At 37.5% G+C, this 24,224-nt stretch overlaps 1 protein-coding gene and 1 long non-coding RNA gene across 2 annotated transcripts; one reads left to right on the forward strand and one right to left on the reverse strand.

Moving 5' to 3' along the window:
- The first annotated feature begins 13,711 nt into the window (after positions 1 to 13,711).
- On the forward strand, positions 13,712 to 18,767 carry LOC149131578 (uncharacterized). Its single transcript, XR_016237480.1, has 2 exons — positions 13,712 to 13,906; positions 16,023 to 18,767. It is a non-coding gene; the product is annotated as an uncharacterized LOC149131578 (long non-coding RNA).
- On the reverse strand, positions 15,868 to 23,291 carry LOC106878459 (uncharacterized). The gene is made up of 8 exons (XM_089337897.1): positions 22,973 to 23,291; positions 22,271 to 22,553; positions 21,248 to 21,604; positions 20,507 to 20,713; positions 19,705 to 19,850; positions 18,436 to 18,679; positions 17,832 to 17,924; positions 15,868 to 17,191 (listed from the first exon to the last, which is right to left on the reverse strand). Exons 1-8 carry the CDS (start codon positions 23,216 to 23,218, stop codon positions 16,599 to 16,601), a joined length of 2,169 nt encoding a protein of 722 aa, XP_089194023.1. The 5' UTR covers positions 23,219 to 23,291; the 3' UTR covers positions 15,868 to 16,598.
- Positions 23,292 to 24,224: the final 933 nt, after the last annotated feature.

The following is a 24,224-nucleotide window of genomic DNA, read 5'->3' on the forward strand; positions in this document are numbered from 1 at the left end:
ACACACACACACATATTGGAAAGGCACGTTGGATAATTGAGTCCTAGATAGACTACGCCTGAATAGTAAAGGAAATACGAAATGGTCATGGCTGGAACGTCTTCAGTCAAAGTTCTGCTACTCAACCTCAAGGATCGTCCTGTGGCTAAACAACAACAACAACAACAATTGTCATTTTTTAAAGAAATAATGTGGTCAGATCACTGAAGACTGGGTTTTAGAATTCATTTACTTCAGCCGTATTTGTGGGAATAATATTTATTTTACTTTGATCTGATTTTTGTGTTTTGGTTGCGAAGAAGAGGAGAGGGAGAGAGAGAGGGAGAAAGGGGGACAGAGAAGAGAGAGAGAGAAAGGGGGAGGATGAGTGTGAGAGAGAGAAAGAGAAAGAGTGTGTGTGTGTGTTGAGAGGGAAGGAGATGATAGGAAGATTGTGAGAGGAAGAAAGATAAAAGGTGGGCGGAAAAGAGAGTAGGAAGAGAAAGGGAGAGAGAGGGAGGAAGTGAGAGAATGAGGGGGAGGTAAATGAGTAAGAGTGAGAGAGAAAACGTTAAGATGAAAGAAATGTGAGAGAGGGGGAAATGTGTGGGAGGAGGAGGTAAGGGAAGAGGGAGAGGGAGAGAAGAGGAAAACGACTCGGTGAAGAGGGAATTTTCTTTGATGCTGATGATGATGATGATGGCCAGTGTGGTGGAGATGGTGGTGGTGGTGGTGGTAATAATAATAATAATAACAACAACAACAATAATAATAATAATAATAATAATAATAATAATAATAATAATAATAATAATAATAATAATAATAATAATAATGATAATAATAATGCTTTCTAATTGATGTATCAATACCAGCAGATGACAACGTTTCTCGAAAAGAAATGGAAAAACTTTCAAAATACAAAGACCTGGAAATAGAGATAACTCGAATGTGGAATCTAAAAACAGAAACAATTCCTATCATAGTAGGTGCCTTAGGTATAATTAAAAAATACTCAGACAAATACATAACAAAAATACCAGGACTTACAAATATATGTAACATACAGAAAATTGCACTACTGGGTACTGCACACATTCTACGCAAAACACTTTCAATACAGTAAACATAAAAGCACCACAGCAAACCACAGCACATACCCAAGGCGCACAGAGCTGCGCTCGGTAGTGAAGTGAAAGCACGTTATAAAAATAAAACTACTGAACAATAATAATAATAATAATAATGATCGTGATCATCACCGCCATCAGTAGGACCACAACAACACCAAGATGACAACGATGATGATGATGATGATGATGATGATGATCAAGTAGAAATATTAGTTACGGTATTTGTGATAGTGGTGATGATGGTGATGGTGGGAGTAACGGTTTGACGGCCAGGATGTGATGGTGATGGTTTTGTTGGTGCTGCTGTTGATGATGATGGTTGTGGGGGTCGTGATTGTGACAGCAATGGTGCTGAAGGCAGCGATTACTATTATTGTTATTATTATTATTATTTATGACGATGTCGACAACGACGATGACGAAGCCAGTGGTGAGGGTAATGATGATGCTGGTGATGATGGCTTTTTAAGAAGATGACGATGAGATGAAGAGGAGAGACTAATGTACTTATTGTCAGTGTTTAACCCCAGGTCAGCCTCGATTGAGAAGAATGAGGAAAAGAGAGAGGGAGAGAGAGGGAGAGAGAGAGAGAGAGAGAGAGAGAGAGAGAGAAGGAAATAAAAAAGGAGTAAGCAATAGAAATGAATATGAAGGTAAAAAAAAAAGAGATGTAAAAGGTGTGAAGAGCGAATAAGACCTGAGGAGGAAACGTTTTCTAGATTCGTGAATGGGGGGCGGGGCGGATAAGTAAAGGAAGAGAATATGAAGGAGAGAAGGAAAGTAAGCGAGAATAACGATGGGAGATTGGGAGAGAGAGAGAGAGAGAGAGAAGTAGAAAGGAGAAAGGAGAAAGAGAAAGAGACGGTGATAACGAAGAGAAAGAGAAGTTCAGGAAAACAGAGAGAAAGAGAAAGGGAGTAAAAGTGAGAGAGAGAGAGAACGAAAGAGGTGTGTGTGGGGGGTTCCTTAGAACTTAGACGTAGTTGCTAGCCCTGCTAGAAATAGCAACCGTTGAGAAAGGAAGGACACAGTGGAGAAGGAAGGCTTAAAAGATCGACATCGATCTCTATTAGTTTTATTATCGAAAAACTTCGTTTTGATGATATTACTAGAGTTATTTCCCCTGTTTTTCTTGGTTTAAACATCCTTAGGAGGAGTTTTTGTCTCCTCATTGAGCAGATATTTTCAGTTAATCGACAATTTTCAACTCAACTACACACACACACACACACACACACACACACACACACACACACACACTCACACACACACACATATACATGCATACACATACACCAATGTCGTACAGAAATGGAAAGCGAAACAAACTTACTGAGCGGACGAGAATTTGTGTCATGTCAAATGGGGTAAAAAAAAAAGCCATTGTACATCGTGCGAGCGACTGTGTTTAATATAAAGAACAGACGACACATTTGTCTCTTGAAACGAAATACGTTGAGCAGACGACACGCTGTGTCATGTGACCAAATAGTAAAAAGCAGACGACGCGTCACGTGATCAAGAGACGCAAGAAAGGGGAAAAAAAGGCTTTTGTTTTTGTTTTTGTTTTTTTATGGTAAAAATGTTTGACAAAAATACAATTTTGTCTCTTTTTCGGCTTTGGAGAAGACAAATGTTTTACTACCATTTCCATGAAATTTATTTTAATGAAATATATATATATATGCACTGCCCCATTTCAGGGAATCATAGATGACTTATTGACTCACATTATGAAAATTTCTAAGAAGTATAATTAATAATAATAGATTATAATAAATTAGAATTAATAATAAAAAAATTGATTTAAAACCAGTTTTGTGTCATTACCGCTTTATAAATATGAAATGAAGAAATTTATTGAAAATAATGAACGAAATTGATAAAAATATCTTCTTCTTCTTCTTCTTCTTCTTCTTCTTCTTCTTCTTCTTCTTCTTCTTCTTCTTCTTCACTTCTACTACCGCCTGACCATCGTCCCTTGCACTCTGCTTCGTTGCTGATCAGGCTGGAGCACTTGCTCTTCTGTTTCCTGACGACGGGATGGGTTCCTCTCGTCAGACGGTCCATCTGCTGTCAGCAACCGCCGAGTGGAGGACTGGGCCGTGGTTAATAATGCACAGACATGCAAATGGAACCAGTCGAGGAACCTTACAGATCTAGGACCACTCTGACCAGTAAAGGGTATAAGCACTCATCAGACTGCTGTCAGCCAATCTAGACGTGTATGCTTTCGTTTCTTTTTTCAAAACCTGAACTTTTTTCTACAAAGGATAATAATAAAGGAAGGGAAAAAAAGCACATAAATACAAATATGTGTGTGTGTATATATATATATATATAGATATACACTTACAAACACACACACATATATACATGTGTATGTATACATGAACGTGTGTGTATGTATATATATATATTTATATATATGTGTGTGTGTGTGTGTGTGTGTGTGTGTGTGTGTGTATACATACATATATATGTAGATATATATATATATATATATATATATATATATATATAGAGAGAGAGAGAGAGAGAGAGATATATGTTTATGCATATGAAGAAGATTTAATCTACAACAGGGTATAAAATGTCAAATGAAAACAACTAAATTTAGAAAAAGGAACAACATGAATAGCAAAAAACAAAGCAACCAAAAAGGAAAGAATGAGTTCACAGTGTTGTTGTTGTTGTTGTTGTTGTTGTTGTTGTTGTTGCTGGTGGTGGTAGTGAGAGGGAAGGAAGGAAGGAGGGGGCTGTTGTATAAAGACTAGAAATAGTAATAAGAAATAGGCTGAGAGAACAGCCACAGGGAATTATCTGTGTGTGTGTCTGTGTGTCTAACTATTTATATGCAAAATACACTTGTGTCTATAAAGTGTGCTTATGTATGTATGTCTGTGTGTGTGTGTATATATCAGTATCTACACACACACACACACACACACATTCGTGTGTGTGCAAGTATATTCTGGTGTGGAGGAAGTTTTTATGATATCTTCCCATCACACAAACAACTGCACAAGAGACAGACAGACAGACAGACAGACAGACACGTGGGGTTTTTCAATGACAAAAGTAAACAACTATTCTAAGCTCAGTTGTCATGGAACTATAACATATATATATATATATATATATACATACATTTATATGTATGTGACTGTGTGTGTCTGTGTGTGTGTGTGTGTGAGTGTGTGTTTGTGTGTGTGTATGTGTGTGCATGTGTGTATATGCATATATATACATCCATAGATACAAACATTCATATGCATTGAAATACACACACACACACACACACACACACACACACACACACACATATATATATATATATATATATATATATATATATATATATATGCACATGCACAAACATGTCCCTTTTGGTCTTCAGGGTAGTATTCATTTCTGAGGGATATTTTGCTCCTATTTTTAGCAAGTGGGGTAACCAGAAGACCATAATAAATTTTTTGGAGAGGAAAACAACCTATGATAATATCAATCACCAATAATTGATTGATACATTTTATCTTATTGATCCTGCAAGAATAAAATTCAATGTCAACTCTTCTGATCTTTCAAGTACCAATAGATGGCACTGCTGCTTAGTTTTGTTGCCATGGAAGTGTTTTTTGATAGCTTTTATATGACTTTTTCTTCAAAGATAAAAGAAACATTTTGGTTTAGCATCAAATATTGAAGAATATTTTATATTTCTAATAAGTTGACCAACAAAATGAGCAACTTTCTGGTTGACTCAAAATGTTCTGAACCATTTTTATTGCTTAACCCTGGCAATTAAAAAAACCCACGTTTACTGTGCTTGTGCATATGCGCATGCATGCACATGCACACACACACACACACACACAACTCACCTCACACTGAGGAAGAGATGATACAAAGAACATTTCAGTTCTGGAGGTAAAAATACATTTTAATGCCTCTGATATATTTCTAGTAAGGCATTAAATGTGGTTGATGATAAGAGTTTATGAGGGTTGGGGATTGGGGAGCTCCCAGCTACAGGGGAGATAATGACCCCTAAACTAAATGGCTGCAACAGAGTGGAGTCTGTTAATGGTAACCCCTGGGTTATGTGTGGAGGGAAGGGAGTATTAAAACAGGTCACATTATGCCCACCACTCCAAAAAATGGAATGGTCCTTCCAACACAGTTTCTGTTTGGTAAATCTTGTTCACAAGATTTTAATAAATCTAAAGTTTTATTAGAAGATATTTGTTGGAGCTGGTACCCAGGGAGATTGAACCCAGGATCATGATGTTATGAAGTGAACCCCTTAGCCACAAACATACACCTGGGTCTTCAACAGGCTGTAGTAGAATAATAATATCATTTGCAGTTGAAAATGCTCAAACATTTTTGGTAAGTCTTTGAATTGGCAATAGAACCACCAGTTTGGAGACTTTTTAGTGTCTGTTCTTTAGTCCAAAATTGGCCCTGGTCAAGCACAGTTATGGTTCATGGCACTCCAGCCATGATCATGTCATCTTTCTTTGTACATTGATTGTTCTCTTCCTACTTTAATTCATGACAGAGTACCATTTGAGGGAGATGTGGTCACTATTTCTAACAATTTAATCAGTGGTTTGACTTGTCAAAGGTAGCACAAATCTTCTTTAATCATGTGCAATGAACAAACTGTATTGTGGAATTGTTTAGCCTCAGGCCATCTCTGGTCCAGTAGGCCTATGGTCAAAGGTGTTCCAGCCAGGGCCACCACCTTCAATATTCAAACATACTATTATTATATTGAGGTTTAACTTATTTAATATGTAATGTGTCCTGACGGAGGAGTGTCACATCAATCAAGTTTAATAAATGCATGAAGTCTTTCCTCTTATTGGCTTCTGCAGCTTCCTTGTTTCCAGAAAGAGATCTGACAAACTTCTAACAAGACAGAAATAAATGTTAAATAGCTTGTCATGTGAGCGTGATTGCCGAACTGTCCAACAACAATTCTGAAAATGTTTTAAGCATATTCAATATGCTATAAACAATAAATCTTGCTTTTACATATTCGTGTCCAATGCAAAAGAAATGATTATTTCATACAGTAATTAGTTCAATCAGCCAAGGCAGGCTTCAAGCATTGAAAAGCTACAGCCATGACTTCATCAATAATACACTCTGCTCTCTGCACCACTGTTAAACTGTTATTCACCATAAATCTATTGTGCTGACCTTCAATCACTATTAATGCCTTCTTAAAATACAGAATAGTAATAAAAAAATAGAAAAGAAATCTTTCTAGCTGTGACCATTGTATTGATGCCAGACATTGTGTCCCAGTAATTTTGAGTTGGAACAGAAAGGAATTGTCATTTTACTGGAACATATTTGTTTTGCTACAGAGAAATGGCTTTCAACCAAAGTTGGAAAATAAGTAACTTTGAGAAACCAATAAGAGACATTAAACTTGCTGGAAATAACAGCCAGATCTCCAGCATGTGTACGCATGTGTGTATGTGTGTGTGTGTACGTGTGTGTGTGTATGTGTGTGTGTGTGTGTGTGTGTGTGTGTGTGTGTGTGTAGATAGATAGATAGATAGATAGATAGAGAGAGAGATGAGAAAGAAAGAGAGATGGAGAAAGAGAGAGAGAGATAAATGGTGGTGGTGGTGGAGGGTAGAGAGAGAGAGAGAGAGAGAGAGAGAGAGAGAGAGAGAGAGAGAGAGAGATTACTATCAATCTGTCTGACAGATAAACAAAATTGATAGGAAAAAAAAAATGTTGGAAAAACAGTAATAAAATATTTGAGAGATTGACAGGAAGATGGCGGCCGGAGAGGGGTGGGGAATCAGAAGAGCCATAGAGGAAATGATTGATTTGTTTTGTTTTGTTTTATTGGGCACAAAACCAATTTTTGTAGGAGAGAAGTTCACTTGATGGAGTTTAATGCAATTTATTACTGGTACATATTTTATTTGTTTATTGATCTAATAAAGATGAAAGCCTGTTTGTTAAGAGATTTGAACTGAGAATAAGTGAAATCAAGACATTGAGTCCAGAATCTTATTTACTCATGGCAAGGTAGAGAGAATTTGACAGACAGACGGAAACACAGGTAGAGACAGGTGAGTGTATATACATGTGTGTGTGTGTGTGTGTATAGGGGTAGGCATAGCTATATGGTGATGAAGTTCATTTCACAACCATGTGGTTTTCGGTTCAGTCCCACTGCACAGCACTGTCTTATAACACAACCCTGGTTTGGCCAATGCCTTGTGAGTAATATGCAAATTGCAAAAAGCATGTTGTGTATATGTGTGTGTGTGTGTGTGTGTGTGTGTGTGCGTTCAGACCATGTATTAGTGATAGCCTTATACATTGCTGTTCATGTTGTTGATGGCAAATGGATCTGATAAAATCAGTAAAGAGTGTTAGGATATGATTGCAAGTTTAAGGGCCGGCAGTTCGTCTTCTAGTCCCACCACTGTACCGGGATCTATGTTTAACCCTTCAGCAGTCAAACTGACCTTATCAGGCTCCAAATATTCTACTTGTTTTAAGTTTAGGATGGCTAGATCCAGCCTTTCACACATACCCTGTGATGTCATTCTCAAAATAAAACAGTCACATCATCAAAATCTCAAAAGTATGAGAAAATACAAAATTGATTGAAAACAATGTGAATAAATAAGCATTATGCGTTTGACAGAGGAATTGAACTGCAAATAAGGTAGAAGACACTTTCCATTTCCTAACGTAATGCTTTCCATAGCTTTGTATTCATCATATTTAGCTGATTTGTAGCTTTAAAATATAATTACCATGGTTACCAGAGATTACAGTACAAATTTGGAAAGGAGTAATTCTAGAATCAAAAACCAATTGATCATTCCCTTGTTCTCAGTGATTGGAATGGTTAATTAGCTTTGTTCAAAAGCAAATAACACAAAACCATTCTAGACATTATTTTTGGTCATATTGATGATGGCAGCAGTTGGTAAAAATTTAAAAAAAAAATTTTTTTCTCTCATTTTCTTTTGGACATTAATTTGTGATTGCCATGAATGGGTTGGTGTTTTCCTGTGATTGGTTCCATCTGGTTATCATCCGTTTCCCAACATAGAAAAACACTCAGCTGGGCACCAGTATCAAATGTGATGATGATGATGTCTTGTCTGCTGTTGATGACCATTTTGACCAACAGAACCAGCTTCTTCACCAGTGCAATCCAAACACTGCAACTATTTTGGGTTGGTACATAATTATTGCGGCTTTTTTTCAAATTTTATTCAACACGTAACAAAAGCATCCTTAAATGATTATTCTGAAGCATATTCACCATCTTCTTCAATTACTGCTTCCCGCTTGCTTGGCAGACAGTCAGACTGTCATTTAAAGATGTTTTTGTTAGATATTGTTATTGTTTTTGTTGAATAAAATTTGTTGAAAAATGCTACAATAATTATGCACCAACACAATACTTATGGAAGTGTGTAGACAGTAAGAGGATCTATGTTAAAACTTCATTTGGTCCCATTCCATGAGAGTGTCTTGCTCAGCCAATGAACATTATTATTATATTTACTTTATTATTATATTTACTTTTGTTTGAAAAAAAAATCCACATTTTTCATTAAAAAATTTGGACCTGGGTTTGCACCCACTAAGAAAATTCTGTTGCTGAGCCATTGTGCAGAGCAACTGAATCCAAAATTAAGCGGTTACAAAGCAAGCTTGAATTTTCAGAAAAAGAAATCAACCGATTGACACATTACAAATACAGTCGGTAAGCGGAACAGTAAAAATATGCAAAACTTTCCAAGTTTAAAATGTGACATTGTTTTCATCATCTGTTTTCCAACAACAGAACTTTGTATCTTTGTTAGAAACCAGCTCCTTGTTGAGAGGAAGCATTTAAATCATTAAAAACAGAAGAGAACATACGACGGGAAGACGAACATTCTTGGCTTTAGCTTTGGGTAAAAGAAAATACAAGACGATCAGTTATGATTTTATTCTCCATTTAGATTTACACAGATATTGCAGTGGACCTTCAGGTTTTCTAAGCCTTGGAAAAGAACTCGGAAGGTTAGGTGTCCAGCCTGGCCTTTCGTGATACCCTTAAAGCCATGAGCTTCCCAGAACCCTTCGTACGTACATACATACATGCATACATACAAACATACTTATATCTGTGTGTGCATAGAGGTATGTACACATTTGTTTGCTTACCGTAGAACATATTGCTAAATCTGACCAGGTAATTTATTTCCTATAATTCCAACATTTTGGAAGCAATAAGAAATCAAAAAGCAAATAAGAATATATATGTATATATATATATACATACATGTAGACGTACGCATATATATATATATATATATATATATATATATATATATATATATATATATATATATATGTGTGTATATATATATATGTATGTATATATATGGAAACCAGATTTCTTGACAACATAAGAGAGTGCTGGAAATAAGAGATTTATAATCTCCCTGGAAAAAGCAACCATTATGTGTCTGTATGTATGTATGCGTGTGTATGTATGTATGCGTGTGTATGTATGTATATTATGTATGCATGTATATATGTGTAACACACACACATATATACGCGTGTGTGTATTCATAATCGATAGTTTTTGCCTAGAGCCTGAAACTATTTTCAGAACAAGATGATATGGAGTTATTAAAGGTCACGTAATCGATGGATACCATCCATGCGTTGGTATGGAGAGAGAGAGAGAGAGAGAGAGAGGGGGTGGGGGATAAACATTGGAAGCCTTAGAAAGAATCGGTGATGGTTGGTTGTTGTATTCTCCTCTTTTAAAATCGGTGGCTGAAGGGGAAAGATAAGGACAAGTACAAAGCTCTTCTGTGAGAAATGTAATAATGGTGGGAATAATGATAGAGGAAGTAAAAATAACAGAGTTCGAAGGAAATGGTCGTGAGCGATTTGGGGAGGGGGGGGGGGGTGATGGTGCGAGGTTGGTACGAGTTACAAGTTGTGCGCCTGTGCGCGCGCACAAAAGGTTTGCACCCAGCGCACAGAAAGTATTAACTCGCGCACAAAAGAAATAAAATGTAGCAATTAATAATTATATCAATTTTGCATTCAATATGCACATATATATATATGATGTGGTAAGAAGTTTGCTTCCCAACCACATGGTTCTGGGTTCAGTCTCACTGCTTGACACCTTGGGCAAGTGTCTTTTACTATAGTCTCGGGCCGACTAAAGCCTTGTGAGTGGATTTGGTAGGCGGAAACTGAAAGAATCCCATCTTATCTCTCTCTCTCTCTCTCTCTCTCTCTCTCTCTGTATATATATATATATATAATTTTTAGTATAATATAAAAACTTCGGTTGTCAGTAATTTACATCGAAATAAACGAAATCCTGTTTCCAGTGATTTTTATAAGACGGGATTGGACGGGGGACGTTGTTCCATTCATGTACTTTTAGGATCAATAAACCCATGTATATATTAGAATAATTCAAATAATAAAGAATAATAAAAATAATAAAAAGTAAATGAAGTAAGACATAAGATCGTGGGAAACGTGTATGCGTGTGTAGAAACATGTATTCGAGGGATTATTCGAGGGATTATCGATGAGACCCCCCCCCCATCCCGGAATCATTGGAATTTGTTTTTCGTTAAATGAATTCCTGTGACCTAATATGCTACAAAACCCTTTTGGGGTCCGAAAAACGGGGTGGAGTGAGGGAGGTGGAAGCCTCGGAAATTTCACCCCCCACGCCCATTGATCTTTTCACCTGCACGAAAAAGGGGGGCACCCCGCCTTTTTTTCCGAACCAAAATAAGGGATTTGTAGCATAAAACCCGATTTAGTTTGCAGGTTTCCTTACCCTAATACACAACGGACGTTATTCCAATACATTGGTATTTGTGGCAGAGACCAATTAACGATCCCCTTTGAATACGGAAAGCAGATAAATCTGTTCAAAATTTAATAGTTTTACCTGACGGCTTAGAAAAACAACCCCTCCTGCTGCGAGAATCAGAGATACCCCACCCCCTGAGACACTTTCGACAAAAGTCAATTTCTCAAATTTTCTTGATTTGTTTGCATATTTAATCAAATATCTCTTTTCAGAGAAAGAATGATAAATCCATTTTTAATGGTGAATATAAAATGCATACTAACAGGGGAAACGGTTTTCATATCTACCACCAAAGATATATTTCAGAAGAAGCAAATAGTAAAGCTATAAGATCATTACGCGAATGAGCATGAAGCTTAATTAGGCGGCCAAAGGTTTCTATTTCTAATTAAGTCGCAAGATGTTGTCTCCCTTTAGTTGGTTGTGAAATTGCGAAATAATTTGGGTTTTTTTTCTCAGTCCAATCCTGAAATTCTGTGGGAGGAGGATATGGTCGATTAAATCAACACCAATACTTGATTGATATTTAATGTTATCGATCTCAGAAGGATGAAAGAGCAAACTAAATACAACAAAATTTGAAGTCAAAACGTAGAGATATTTAACTAAGTACAGCAGTCCTTCTATTGGTTGTCGATTGTCAGAATCGTTAGAACAGCGGACAAAATATGTTTTGTGGTGTTTCATTTCGAATCCGATCGAAGCATATACTCTGTCTTACATTTTTTTCGGAATGGATAAAATAAAGTTACAATCAAGTATTAGATCGGTCTCATACTCCTCCACACCGTCTGTCAAAGAAATTATAACAGAAGATTCTGCACAAATAATTATTATAAGACCAAAGAAGCAAAATGAAAAGTTTCTCTCGTCTTTATGCTACAAAGAGTTACTCCCCTTCCATCCTATATTTCAGAATCGAATCAACCCAGTTGGCTTTTTTCTATAATCAATAACAAACAAATCCCGCTTCAAATCACCCCCACCCCGCAAAACGCATTAGATAAAGTAGTTCAGGGTTTATTATTCCAGAACAAAAAAACTCGAACATCCCCGCCACACCGAAGATAGCTACGGTTTGACCTTAGGGACGTTAGATTAAGGTTGATCTGCTGCTGCTGCTACTACTACTATTACTACTACTACTACTACTACTACTTTCTTGATTTGTGCTGAGATCCTCGATGAAGATAATGTGCATCGCCCAGTTTCCGACCTCGTTTTTGGTCGTTTTCCAATTTCAGTCGAGGAAGGCATGACGTCACAGCATCCCATTTTATGCCCCTTGAAATGTAAACCGTGTTTCCATCAGTTTTATGATCTATTTCCAATTTTAATTAAGTGGGACTTCGATGAATTAATAAGTTGTTGCCCTTGTCATTATCTGGGGAATTAAAGCGTCGTCTCCCTATTTTCCCCTCTACACGACTCTATTAATGATTTGTTAAAGGGTCTTCTTACTAACGTCATCATTAAACAAGGATCTTGTCCTACGCAAAGAGTATTTGTCTTTTTATTCAAATGCTTCTTGTTTTGAAATTAGTTATTTTCGGTTTTTTAATCTCATTTTAAAAAAATAGAATTTTTTAAAAATGTATCTAAACACATTTTCGGTCGAATTAATCTCTTAATCATAATCCGGTGTTTTATTCACGTATGTGTAAGCATACCATCATTCCATCATCCCGTCATATTGCCATTCTTCTCTCACACCTGCAAAACGTCCTTTTTAGCTCCATTTCTCCATCAAAGTGAAAATGTTGGCCAATCTTTAGAGTTTCCTGGGGATCAAAGGCAAGATATTGGTTGTAATTTTTCAAGTTCCTGTTTCATAACGGAATAACAGATCAGATCTCTTTTACTTGGGGTTCATTCGGTCATGATGCCTGAGCTTTTGCAGATCTTTGAGGTGCTTAGGCCGCCAGTGCAAGACTCCTGCCCCTCCTGAACAGGACATGTTTCAACCCCACTACACCAAATACCACTGGTACCTATTTCCAATTGAGTGTACTGGCGCAACACGAAATAAAGTGCCTTGCTCAAGGATTGTCGAGTAGTTGATCCGAGAATCGAACCTACGACAGAACGATCATGAACCTTACACCCTAACCACTAGGCTACGCGTCTCAAGTGCATTCACTCAAGAATTCAAAAAGCAAAGTGTCAGAACAATTACGGCAAAAGTATTTCGCCCAACCGTGACCATCCCGCCTTTTAGCTCTGTGCAGGGAACACAGACCTACACTATTGAATGCATCTTTTTCCTGAGACGCAGTGTGTATGTGTGTTTGATGTGAGGGAGATGTGTCTGTTGTTTCTAGCAGGTCGGACGTCTCTGTCGCGGTTGCCTTGTTTGGATGTTTAAATAAGAATGGAAGAGAAACAGCGTTCGACTTTGGAATGTTCCGCTGTCTTGATCGGTCTTCATTAAATCTCTCATTGTTTACGGTTTAGGTAAACATGATCAATATCAACAGTGATCCGGAAGTTTCTAATGGTTTGTAATTTCCGGCTTTGGTTTCATCACGTGATACAACCAAGAAGTTCAATAAATGGGTGCTGATCAATAGCGTCCACACTTTGTCCATTATGGTGTATGGCAGGGGATCTCGGTCGTTTGACGATGAGGATTCACTTGTTGGGTCAAGCACACAGACACGACGTCCACCTTTAACTTAATTTTCAGGTAAAAATCAACCTGACACAGTGAATGTGACCAGACCGTGTCTTGGAAACTTCCAACAGTTTCCATGTATCCAGTATTACTGTTAAAGTCTGAGTGGAACCAAGACTATCATTTATAGCTTTATCTGTTTCGAGAACAACCGTTCCAAAAAAGGATTAGTTTCTGGTCTCTCAGAGTTTATACACTCTTATAACGCGAGCGGTATGTATATACATATACATATATATATATATATATATATATATATATATATATATATATATATATATATATATATATATACATGCACATTTGTAGATATATACATAAGTAAACGCGCACACACACATACATGCATTTAGATATTTGATAGGTAGACTTATACCTGCCAATTAACAAATGATTCCAACATAATTATATTATCAAAAGTACAAGTGACCTTCCTGTTTGCTTTTTTTTTGTTGAGGTTCTGAACTCTAGATCTCTTCCCCTCCCTCCCCCCCATTTTAATCCAATGAAATTTGTTCCTATTAAATGGAATAACAAATATGTTCTATGTATTATAGTTTCCCGATCTGTTATGACTAAATAACGACTGAAGCTATTTATGTAATATGCATTACACAAGACGCACGACGCAGTCGTCGTCATCATTCATTTCTATAGACGTGGTGTTTGATTTGTCACTTGCACGTCGTCGTTGAAACACCTCTCAACCATAAATGTCATGTATTCCATTCTTCTCTGATGTGTGCGTGTGTGTGTGTGTGTGTGTGTGAGTATACATAACACACACACACACACATACACACGGGAAATATAGTGATGTTGATTACCGAGATAAACGACATGGCTGAAGGGAAACTACGTTCTGTAGATGGTGGTGGTAATGATAAGGGTTTGGAATTAATAAATAGAGCCTCACAAAGGTAGTATAAATATAATCTCCAATTATCCACGTAATTACTGGAGAAAATTCTCTCCATTGTGTATTTAAAAGTTAAAAACGAGATTTCGTTGAAACCAAACACAATGTCAAGGGCGACAACTGAGCATCGAAACAAATCTCAAGCAATCAACTGAAATGAATTGACGCAACCGGTTCTGAACTAATAAATCAATTAATTAATGAAAATTACATTGGAGGAGGGATATGAGTATTTTAGAATTACGAAATTAATTACTTTGCGTTCAAAAATATTTGGATAATTTATTCGGAGTTAAATAACGCCAGAAGTGTGTGTGGTGATTGGATTGCTTTTCAGGCAACTTAATTACAACAAAAACTAATTGCAAATTTAATGATTTTGGTTGTTGTTGATGTTGTTTAGCCTGCACGATGTTGTTTAGCTTATACCACTGAAAGCCAGTGTTGTTGTTTATGTCCTCGATAATGTTTATCTAGGACTAAAGCATCCAATGTGTTTTTCCAGTCGTACTTTGTGATTTGAGGGAAATTCGGCAGTTATTTCTAGCTTATCGAGCGGCAACACATAGACTCCTCTCCTGCCGGCTCTTGTTTCTAATTCATATTAGTTTTATGTCTCAAAACCGTAACTTCTTCCAACTAGAATCTGTCTGTTGTATACTCGGTACCTTCCCTTCTCTTAGGGACATTAAACCTTCTGGCTGATCATGTATAGAAATATTAATGGAGACCGCAGACATTTGCCGAGTTAACGTGAGCAGACGACCATATATTTAATCTACGCATGCGCACAACCACTATTTAGCTGCAGATATTTTTCAAGTCGAAATATTTTTATTTGATTTATTTTTGATTATTAACCGATATAAAATTTATTGATTTCTTCTGAATGAGCGTAGAGCAAAGCAGATTCATTACGTTTTTGGAGGATCGAAGGACAGCGTATTGAATATCGATGTCCGAGGAACGAATGTTAAATTGATGCTTGCTAAGATTTGAACATTTCTTGTAGGCCAGACATTTTTATAGGAGAGAGAGAGAGAGAGAGAGAGAGAGAGAGGGAGAGAGAGAAAGAGAGAGAGACAGAGAGTTGAGTGGTACTTTATTTATCGACCCCGGAGGGGTGAAGGTATAAGAACCGAGATCACCCAGGTCCGGAATGAATTACTGTAAGATTGTTTCTGCTTTAACAATCCTGAAAATTTGCCTTGAAAAATGATGGGAGAGAATGCAATTTGTAATGAAACAACAAATATTTGTATAAACTGCATATTTTGTTTATTTTAGACAAAAGATTAATAATAATAATAATAATAATAATAATGATGATGATGATGATGATGATGATGATTATAATAATAATAATAATAATAATAATAATAATAATAATAATAATCCTTTCTATTCTAGGTACAAGGCTTTCCACTTTGGAGGATGGGATAAGTCGATTACATCAACCCCAATACTCAATTTATCGACCCCGAAAGAATAAAAGGCAAAATCAATAATAATAAGTAAGCCAAGATATAGAGAAATGGCTGAAGGTGATTGTAATCGAATGCCTGGTATCAGAAAGTTTGTCTGCAAGGATTATCAGGAGGGTTCTAAGCTTTTGAAAAACTGCTGAAAACTTGTGGATACCTAAGGTTACAAGTAGTAACCCGCTATCCACGTAATTCCTGCCAGAAATAAGACCGAACCTAAGTCAAATAATAATAATAATATTAATATTAATATTAATAAAAAGAGATAATAGAGATTCTACAAAAGTAAATTTAGAAAATGACAATTATTACTAAACAATAATGAATATTATTATAACGCAAATAATCAATATTGTTACTATATACTTTGGTATGAGATATATAAAGAGCAACACTTAAAATGCAGAAAACTAGGAAATCAGTTGAGCAAGGTTTGTCGCCCAGGCTAATATTTTGTCTCTATAAAAGTTTGGAGACTGATTTGAAACCCTAAATCTACTTGTTATGTGCTTCCTGATGAAACGCATATTTTTGATGTCATGTCAAAAACTTTCTTAGGAGGGCAGAACTGCACCCATGGATTAGCGTTGTCATCGCAGTGAATGTATCGATGAGAATTATGCGGATAAGGATAATAAACTCTTCCTTTGGCAATTTCCCCGAGACGGCATGGATTTAGTAAAGAGCTTGGTGTCGTCTTTATGTTGGAGACACAGCGCGAAACAGATGACACCCATTCTGTTTGTGGTGGACAAGGTACGACCCAGGCACGACCCCATACATCACACTCAACAAAGAAAAGCTTGTTGGCAGGGTAAGGGAAGTACCAAAGGTTTTGCCTGATGTTGTCGTAAGTGCAAAGATTGGAATGTTTTGGCGACATGATTCTCTTCGGGTTGGTAACATGGTCGTCACCGCAGTTCTGCCTGATTGGATGATAGTGAAGGCCAGGTGGACAGGTAATTACATAAACTCTTCCCTTTAAGTCACACTTGAGATATTTGGTGTTGTCATGGGGATAAGGAAATATCAGTTCCTTGTTTCTTAGCTTGTCTGGTGTACAAGGGTTGCTGCTTCCAACTATGACGTCTGTCGCTGAAATTAGATAAGTTTTCAAGTATGAGAGGTCATTTATGGAATTATCGATGAGTTTAGTGACATTCCCCTCACCCGTCCACTACCATCACCACAGAAGTTAGACCAGCAACTTCTGCCTATAATCGCCCGCTTTTGATTATCAGCTTTGTCTTTACCCATCACTCTCTCGCACATCATTTCTTATATTCAAAAAATATTCCTTTGTATCTTCCACTCACCATTTCCATCTCAAACAGTGCTTTCCTAAGCAAAATTAAACAAATGTTAATAACAGACGACTATCTAAAAGTTACCAACTGTTCAATGGGCCATAAATTCATTAAATGGGAAAATATCTTTTGAAAAAGTCCGAAGCCCACATGGTCCACATGTTATCAGCCTTGCTTCAGACCTCAGTCAGTTCGTTTTAGAGACATTATGTTAAAACAACCACTTGGATAACTTGAAGACTGCAGCAGTTACTGCCTGTCGTTTCTGCTTTTCAGGATCGAGAATGTTGTATCACATTATCTAACATAACCATTTTTTAAAATTTTGTTAAAGCCGATATTCTTTGAGGAAGATTTAGCTATCATTTTGCTACAAGCTAGACGCTGCCCCAGAGGTTCGTCTTGGTTTTAAAAAAATAATTACTTACGTGGACAGAGTTTATTTGACCATTTGCTCGTAATTATATCCACAACGGTACAGTTTCGAATCACGCCGTTTTCAATGCAGACGACTTGGGAAACTGCAAAGAAAAGAGTGACGAAATTTTGAAATCTATTCAAATCGACACCAATACACCACTGGTACTTTATTTTTTTTCTTTCGCGCCTCAAAACATAGAAAATCCAAGTTGACTTCGGCTGGATTTGAATTGAGAATGTAAAAGTCTGTAAATAATCATTTCTAACATTGTTATAAGGTTAAATCTTTGAAGAAAGGGGTTAGACGATCGAATCAACTCAGTATGCACACTTGTACATGATTGTATTGGGTCCCCTGAAAGAAAAAAAAGTTTCACTTCATCTATGTGGGATTTGAACTTAGAACATAAAGCTGTAAATAATAATAATTTCTAAGGTAGGAACAACTCCACTGGAAATTTAGGAGGTACCCTCTACTTGACAGGTTCCTTATTTTATCGACCTCGGGAAGTTGAATAGCAAAGAATTTTATTATTATTATTTTTTTTTTTTTTTGAAAAAAAAGTCGAGTTATTTGTATTCCTGAAAATAAATCCTGGGAAATCTGTTTACCTTTTGGTTTTCCTTTATGGAACTTCACATGGAAATTGCTTTCGTTGAAACAAAATTTTTGGGAGGTGTTCACTTTGCTCGCTTCGAACGTCAGATAGAGGGGTCGACCATGTTTGTCGGCCTTTACGAACAACACCATGGGTCGGCCATCAGCAGCAGTTCCTGTAATCTCGAACACTGATTCACTTGGGTTCGAATCATTATACGACCCAAAGATCTTGACCACTGAACAATTAGTTTCAACCTGGTTTCAAATAGGATTAAAAATAGCAAAAGAAAAAAAAAGTAACAAAAGCAAAAAGCAAATAAAGAACATTTCTTCATTTTATAAATTATATTGTTTTTCTTTTTCATTTTGATGTTTAGATTTAAGCACATTCACAAGTTTGCCTCTTTCTATGTTTTGATTAATTTTTATGATAATAAACAAGGTGATGGATTGATGTTATTAACAAATCAATAATATGATCGAATGGTTAAAGAAGTTTGCCACGTTACGGTCTGCCTGTCTGATGCCAACAAATAAGAATTGCAATTGTGCTCAAAGCGAGGTTATTTACTTTTGAAAGCGTAACTTTCGAATGTATCGGAACAGGCATAATAATACAGACCAGGAATTGCCAACATATTTGATTGAAAAAACCGAATGTATTTTTTACGGTCAAGAGTTGCCTCAAAAGGAGACTATTGTCACATTGTTTTGCTGCCTGAAGTGGATTGATTGCTATCGATGCGTTGAGTCGTTGTTTTCTCAGGACTTCTCTCAAAATACGGCCGATTGGTCGGTAAAACTGTTTCAGGTAGAAAAACAGCCTTGGAAACTAATATCTCGCGAGTGACACACAGTAGCCTTGAAGGAAGTATGCGGCTCGCGAGCCGCAGTTTGGCCACTGTTGTTATACACAATATTAGTCATCTTCCGCCTAAAACAGATTGTGTTAGAATACATAATACTGTGCTATTTACTTCGAGAGAGCCTCTCATATGGACTCGTGGTGCATATAGGCATTCGAGTTTATATCATTGGCGGTGGATAACCGTCCTCTACGCGCTGGAACTTCCAAATCTCGTCCAGCTAGAAATAGCAGCCGATTCCCACTTACACCCCTGTCAGCGATATATATACTCTCAAGGTCTGTTGAGGCACAGGTGTCGGGAACAGCCACTGGACCTTATTAAAAGATAATTAACAGCTGATGTACCGGATACATTAAGTATGGTAACGCATATGTAACGATCCTTTCTTTAAATATGGTAACATATACTTGCCACAATTGTTGTTCCGTTGCCCTTCGGTGACACTTTGACACCAATGTTTGTACCATTCTCTGGAACATTTCTTTTAATTTCTGTATCTTTTATAGTTGAGTTCGTGGAATTGCTCGGAATATCAGGAATTTCAATTGTAGATTTAGCTGTAAAAGAACAAACACGAAAGCATCAGTGCAGCGGACGTGGTTCATAAACCGCATTGAATTGGTACTCGAATATACATACATACGTACATACATACATGCATGCGTACATAGTTATTTCGCTTAGGTATAGCGATTATAATAATTTGGTCTTAGACCTAAATAGACGAATACTTCAGACTAAAGCAGTAATCGAGTACAGAGTGGAATATGAAATGAAATTGACAAAGGAACAGGAAATTATGTAATCAACTGGATTAGATTAAAAGCATATAAAAAGAAAACAAGAAAGGTCTTGCTCATAAGTGTCTGTTTCCTTGGATTCAGTGGCGTATGTATCCCCAACCCTCATGAAGTATTTACTTAAGAACACAGCCTTACGATCATAAGTGTAACACCCTTAACCACTAAGCCTCCGCTATATGTATATGTATATATATATATATATATATATATATATATATATATATATATATATATATATATATATATACACACACACACACATATATGCATACACACGCACACACATCCATACACATATATCTACGCATATTTCAACGCAAGTGTCAATGTCCAACATTTGAATTATGATTTAAACAAATCCCCAGAAGTTAAGGAAGTGACAAAAATCATTGTTATGTCTCCATACGAACCGCCGCAAGCATTTTTAATCAACTCGTGAAGAAAGTTGTCCATGTCGTCGAAAGTAGCAAGGGAGAAAACTCGACTACACGTTTCGGCCACCTGTAACAGTTCATCGTTGTCCACATTACTGCCAACTCCGACAGAAAAGATTTCAATTCCCTGTTGTTTGGCGATATTGGCAGCTGCTACTGTCTGAGCCCGGTTATTTGATTGACCTGTGCAGAGAACAAAGAAAGAAAGAAAAAAAAAGCAGCAATGTTAACTGAGACGTAATTTGGGAAGATGGATTGAATTAAAAGGGATAAAAATAATAATTGTCGATGATTTAAGCGTTGATGAAGATGTTCATTTAATGTGTTAAACTTATGTTTATTAATGTATATCGAATTATACACATATATATACAAGATTTACACGTAGTAGGGATCGATTTCATCGAATAAGTCCCTTCCCCTTCAAATTGCTAACCTTCTGCCTAAATCAGGGATTTGAAAATGCGGCGGGCAAAAATTTCCAAACAAGGGTCCGCGGGCGGATCACAAGTTCTAAGACCCTTCAAGTTAAGACCCTTCAAGTTAAGACCCTTCAAGCTAAGACCCTTCAAGCTAAGACCCTTCAGTATGACCGCAATCCAATGACTAAAACAAGGAAGTGATAAATGGAAATTAAAAGTTAAGAATTAATAAAGACAACAAAATTAATGCATTTTTGTCGGTGTTGTGGTTAAGGCTAGGTAAGTTGCAACTTACCATCTGTAACAAGAACCAGAACCCTGGGGGCGTCCTTCATGAGTTTGGCACCATTATTCAGGCTGAAAACATCGTTGACCACAGCGTTGATTCCGGTGGAAGTTTCTGTGCCTCCGCCATTGTATCCCATCGATCGGATCTTCTGTATCATCGGATTTTTGCTGGTGAAAGCATTCAAGTAAAAGAGCACTTTGGCCGAATTGCTAAAAGTGGTGACAGACACACGGAACTGGCTGGGAGATATTGGCAGCCGGATGATGGATTTCTCCAGAAACTGCTTGACTTTGTTGTAGTTGGCTTGTCCAACACTTCCCGATTCATCCAGAAGAAATACAAGATCTGTCGGCTTCTCACAGCCTGAAATAAGACGATTCGTGTGTCAGACAATGAGAAAAAAGTGTGTGGTGTGTGTGTGTGGCGGCGGCGGGTGGCGGGGATACGACGCTACATTGGCATTCCATTCCATAATAACATCTCTCTCTCTCTCTCTCTGTTCTCCTCACTCAAAATTTATCTCTCAGTTTGTCAGTGCACCCCTATTTTTCTCTCTCTAACCCACATACATACATACATACATACATACAAAAGGGACATCTGTGCATCAGTAATGAGGAGTTTGCGAATCCTGTCCCCAAGAAACACTTTCAGCTTCATCCCTTTTATTATTGGGGAAACAGGATCCATACCATCCGGCCAGGAGCAAACTATGGCTGAACTTGGGTTCTTGGGGAGGGAAAGCAAATCCTTAATTCGTACACTACAAACGATCACAATATCTGGGACCATAAAGATCCTTAAGATTTAATGAAACAAAATGCTTTCTTTCACAATCTTGCTTCCAAGCGGATGACCGGTGAAAGTTTATTGTAAATTAAAAAGAGAAAGAAAGCATGCATGCATGCATACATACACACATGCATACATACACACATGCATACATACATACATACATACATGTACACATAATACACATACATACACACATACGTGCATATATACAGATAGATACACAAACAGACTTACTGACTGACACTCGATTGGCTGCTTCTCTGAACTTGTTGTTACTGGTGGCTCCTGGATGGAAGTAATGTCGCCAAACGCTTTCTTGGCTGGTCACGTCACCGGCAATCGGTTTTCCCCGCAGTTGCAGGTACAGGTAAGTAGCTAAACCGGAATACAAAGGTTTCATTAGATCCGACCATTTGGTCTGTGACCAGTTGATGTTGAATGCTTGCAGAATCTTTTTGCACGGTGCAGCCAACACGCCGCTGCACGTTCTTACTACATTGTATTGCTTTTCAGTGATCTAGGGAAGAAGAAGAAGAAAAAGTAGTAGTAGAAGAAGAAGAAGAAGAAGAAGAAGAAGAAGAAGAAGAAGAAGAAGAAGAAGAAGAATGGCAAGAAAAGCCCCTACATGGTAAATACTGGGCTAAACTAAATGCAAAAGAAATAGACAGAGAAAAATTCCAGCAATGGTTGAGAAGCTCAGGACTCAAAGTAGAGACTGAAGGATTTTTAATTGTAGCGGAAGACCAAAGCATCCCCATAAGTGGAGTAAACAAGTAAACATGATGGTTATGTAGTGTTACTGCCGGGGCACCCCAGTGCGAATGCCAGGCCTACCAGGGAGTACAAAAAATCGAATGCACAGTGAATGGAAGGCAATGGAACTGTTTGAAATTACTGAACCAACAAACAAACAAGCAAACATGCAAACAAACAAACCTGCCATATTCCTCCGAAGAAATTCGCTCGGAAAGTGTTGTGGTCGAAACCATCTTTTGATTCTACGAAGGCCATTCTTCTGACAAAAAGTCTGTCATTTTCAAATATACAGGAACCTCGTATTTTATCGACGACGGCTTCGACAACACTGGAACCGGTCGCTTTTGGCACCAAAGTCCTGTCAACACTGTTCGCCTTCGCAACATTTAACAATAAACCACTGACAATCCACCATATTGCTTGCATGATGGACGATTTGACGTGTACACTTTTATCCGGCACAATCAAGGGAAACTGTCGACCTCTGGCTGCTCCTTATTTTATAATAATCACAGACCAATCGAAGCCGATTATTGGCCACGACGACGACGACGACAACGAAGATTGCGAAGGACTTTTTTTTATCTGATCCTAAGCCTTTCTTTCTTTCTTTCTTTCTTTCTTTCTTTCTTTCTTTCTTTCTTTCTTTCTCCTTCGAATCTTGTTAAGAGTCTCACATTATCTCTTGAACTCATTTTTGAAAAGTGAGTGGGTTGGGTTGGTTTTTGGTGGTGGTCGTGGTGGATTATTGCCTTCGAGTTTCGTTTCAACATGTCAAAAATAAAGAATAAAAAAGGTAAATAAAATCTCAGATAAATGATAAATAAAATCCATAGACCCTCCCCCCACCCCCACCCCGCCCGCAGCTAGTCATGTCTACGTGACATCGATCTCTGTTCGATCAGTTAACATCATTGACGAGGTGGTCAGAGTTGGAGAACCTTTGATTACAGGTTTGCTGGTTCAGGGTATCGGATAATGTAGTTTTAGATGACCTGTTGTGCTGATGGAATGGTCACGGATGGAACGCCTTTTATGTTGTTTCAGATCAGAAATGGGTTGGCTTTGCGGCCCCGATTGAGCGCATGAACCATATCTCCCGGGTTGGTTTGAGACAGTTCTTTAAAATAAACTTTCGTTCTTTTGGAAGCCAAAATAAATGGAGAGAGAAGTCGATGTATTAATTAAGAATAAAGACAGGAAAGAAGTGGACGAGATGGTAGTAAAGTTTGTGTTCAGAAAAGTGGGGGGAGGGGGGAAGATGTAGAGTCTGATTTGAAGGAAATTTGACTGCTATATCTAGCCGTTCGAAAGGCCACATAGAAGTTCTTTAGAAAGATTATTACTGGAGTCGGTATTTGTGGTGGTGATGGTGGTGGTGGTGGTGGTGGCGGTGGTCGTCGTCGTCATAAAGAAGGTCTTGAAAAGGAAG

The sequence above is a fragment of the Octopus bimaculoides genome, chromosome 20 (assembly GCF_046866305.1).
Source record: "Octopus bimaculoides isolate indiv1 chromosome 20, ASM4686630v1, whole genome shotgun sequence".
Classification (NCBI taxonomy): domain Eukaryota; kingdom Metazoa; phylum Mollusca; class Cephalopoda; order Octopoda; family Octopodidae; genus Octopus; species Octopus bimaculoides.